Raw genomic sequence first — 2779 nt, forward strand, 5'->3', positions numbered from 1 at the left:
GGCTTCCCTGGCCCCAGTCCCCCTGAAGGAAGTCCCTGTCCCCCTCACTCCCAGACCCCTTGTCCCTGTCCCCCTGAGGGCTGTCCCCGTCCCCAGCAGGCCCCCATGAGGGGTTCCCCTGTCCCCAAGCCCCACCGAGGTCTGTCCCTCTCCCCTCCACAGGTCCCCTGTTCCCCCCTCCTGCACCCAGGTCCCCCCAAGGGCTGTCCCTGTCCCCAGCAGGCCCCCATGAGGGGTTCCCCTGTCCCGAACCCTCCCCCCCCCAGGTCTGTCCTTCTCCCCCCCCGCCCCCAGGTCCCCTGTCCCTCATGCCCTTCTGAGGGGTCCCCTTGTCTCTCAGGTCCCTCTGAAGGATGGCCCTGTGCCCCCCACCCCTGGTCCCACTGTCCCTGTCCCCCCGAGGGCTGTCCCCATCCCCAGCAGGCCCCCATGAGGGGTTCCCCTGTTCCCAAAACCCTCCCCCGAGGTCTGTCCCTCTCCCCCTCCCCGGGTCCCCACGCACCGGCGGCGGAGAAGCGGAAGGCGCGGAGGCCGCGCAGCCCCTCGGCCAGGCCGGCGGCCAGGGCCAGGGCCCCGCCGAAGGGCCCGCGGCGGAAGAAGAGCTCGGCGGCGGCGGGGACGCGGTGGCGGCCGGCCCGCCAGTGCCCGTAGGCCATGGTGAGCTGGTAGAGGTCGGCCAGAGGCGCCATGGCCCCACCGCGGGGCAGCCTGGGAGCGCGGGGCGGGACGGGGACGGGAGACCGCGGGGGAGGGACGGGGACACGGGTGAGACAAGGAGGGGCAGACGGGGACACGGGATCGGGGGGGGACACAGGGACAAGGGACACCGGAGACGGCAGCACAGAAGGGACAAGGAGACAGCGGGGGATGGCGGCACACGGGGGACACAGGGGAGGGCATCACCCAGGGGACACGGGACACCGGGGATGGCAGCACCCAGGGGACACGGGACAGCGGGGATGGCAGCACACGGGGGACACACAGGGCACAGGACACAGGACACCAGCGATGGCAGCACCCAGGGGACACGGGACACCGGGGATGGCAGCACCCAGGGGACACGGGACACAGGACACCAGGGATGGCAGCACACAGGGGACACAGGACACTGGGGATGGCGCCACACAGGGGACACAGGACACACAGGGATGGCAGCACGTGGAGGACACAGGGCCCCAGGGATAGCAGCACGCGTGGGACACAGGGCACCAGGAATGGCTGCACACTGGGCACACATGGCACCGGGGATGGCAGCACCCAGGGGACACGGGACACAGGGGACACACAGGGCACAAGACATCAGAGATGGCAGCACCCGGGGGACACAGGACACCCGGGATAGCAGCACACAGGGGACACGGGACATCACATGGGGGGCACAGGGCACCAGGACATGGCAGCACACAGGGCACACATGGCACCGGGGATGGCAGCACACAGGGGACACAGGAAACCAGGGATGGCGGCAGCACACAGGGCACATATGGCACCGGGGATGGCAGCACACGGGGGACATGGGACCCCAGGAATGGCATCACACAGGGGATACAGGGCACAGGACACCAGGGATGGCAGTACACAGGGGACACATGGTGCTGGAGATGGCAGCACCCAGGGGACACAGGACACAGAGGGCATCACATACAGCATCATGCAGGTGACACAGGGAACCAGCGATGGCAGCACACAGGGGACACAGGACACCAGGGATGGCAGCACTCAGGGCACAGCAGCACACGGGACACTGCACACCCAGCACCGGGCACACACAGCCCCAGCTGTGCCAGCACCAGGCACCAGGGAATGGCAGCACATGGGACACCAGGCAAGCAGGACACTGGGTACATGGGACAACAGGCAGGCCCAGGCACACAGGACACCCAGCATCCCCAGCACTAGGGACACTGGGGATGGCAGCACAGGGCACATGGGACACTTGGCTTAAGGGGGACAGGGGCCATACCGGGAGAGGAACACACAGGACACTGGGCATGGGGAAGGGTGGTATAAGGGACAGGGGACACCAGGAATGGCAGCACATGGGGGACACAGGGCACTGGTGGCAGCAGCACCTGGGACCAGGCTTATGGGACACTGCAGACCCAGCAGCGCCAGCACCAGGGACAGGAGGGACACAGGCCACCAGGCACCTCCCAGCACTAGGCTGGCAGGGCCCTGGGGGTGACAGCACACCACACACAAGGAGTCCCAGCTGCAGGGGACACGGTGCAGGCCCCCAGCACCAGGCACCACGCACCCCAACAACAAGCACAGGGGGCCCAGGACTTTGCACCTGGACCTTGGACTCTGGCACACTGCCACACACCTCGTTTGCCTACAGTCAGAGATGCCACCTCCCCTTTCCACCCTCAGCTCCTAACAAGCCAAATGATGGGCTGAAGCAACCCATGAAGGATATCAAGAGCAGCCAGGGGAAACGAGGGAAGAAATTCAGCCCCAAACCAGCAATGCTGGCAGTTCCTGGTGATTTATCTCAGTTTGTGGTTTGTTTTTTTTTTTTTTTTTTTTTTTTTTTTTTTTAATAAAGCCTGACTGATGCCTCTACCCTTGGGGAAAAAGGTGAGTGCAACCACTCTTAGCATGGGCTACTCAAACAGGAGGCCCCTCAGACCTTCAATTCCAACCCAGAAACGTAGGTCACCTCCTGTCTCAAGGCCTTTTTCCTTTTACAAAGGTGACAAAGAAGGGAAATATCCCTGGATTCTCACAACATCACTCTGCAGAAGTCGCACTTGGCCGAGAAAAACATCATCCAAGC

At 64.4% G+C, this 2779-nt stretch overlaps 1 protein-coding gene across 7 annotated transcripts in view; it reads right to left on the bottom strand.

Moving 5' to 3' along the window:
* Positions 1–1393, bottom strand: part of NAPRT (nicotinate phosphoribosyltransferase) — a 9976-nt gene extending 8583 nt beyond the window's left edge. For 4 of the 7 annotated variants that reach the window (XM_074577996.1, XM_074577997.1, XM_074577994.1 and 1 more), the window contains exon 1: positions 503–1387. In XM_074577996.1, coding sequence (XP_074434097.1) covers positions 503–1366 — 864 coding nt within the window. In that variant the 5' untranslated portion in view covers positions 1367–1387. Of the gene's footprint in view, positions 1–502 lie in introns of all 7 variants that reach the window. The other 3 variants (XM_074577999.1, XM_074578000.1, XM_074577998.1) reach the window with 2 other exon arrangements.
* Between the last annotated feature and the right edge of the window lie 1386 nt (positions 1394–2779).

This window comes from Larus michahellis, chromosome 2, assembly GCF_964199755.1.
Source record: "Larus michahellis chromosome 2, bLarMic1.1, whole genome shotgun sequence".
NCBI classification, from domain to species: domain Eukaryota; kingdom Metazoa; phylum Chordata; class Aves; order Charadriiformes; family Laridae; genus Larus; species Larus michahellis.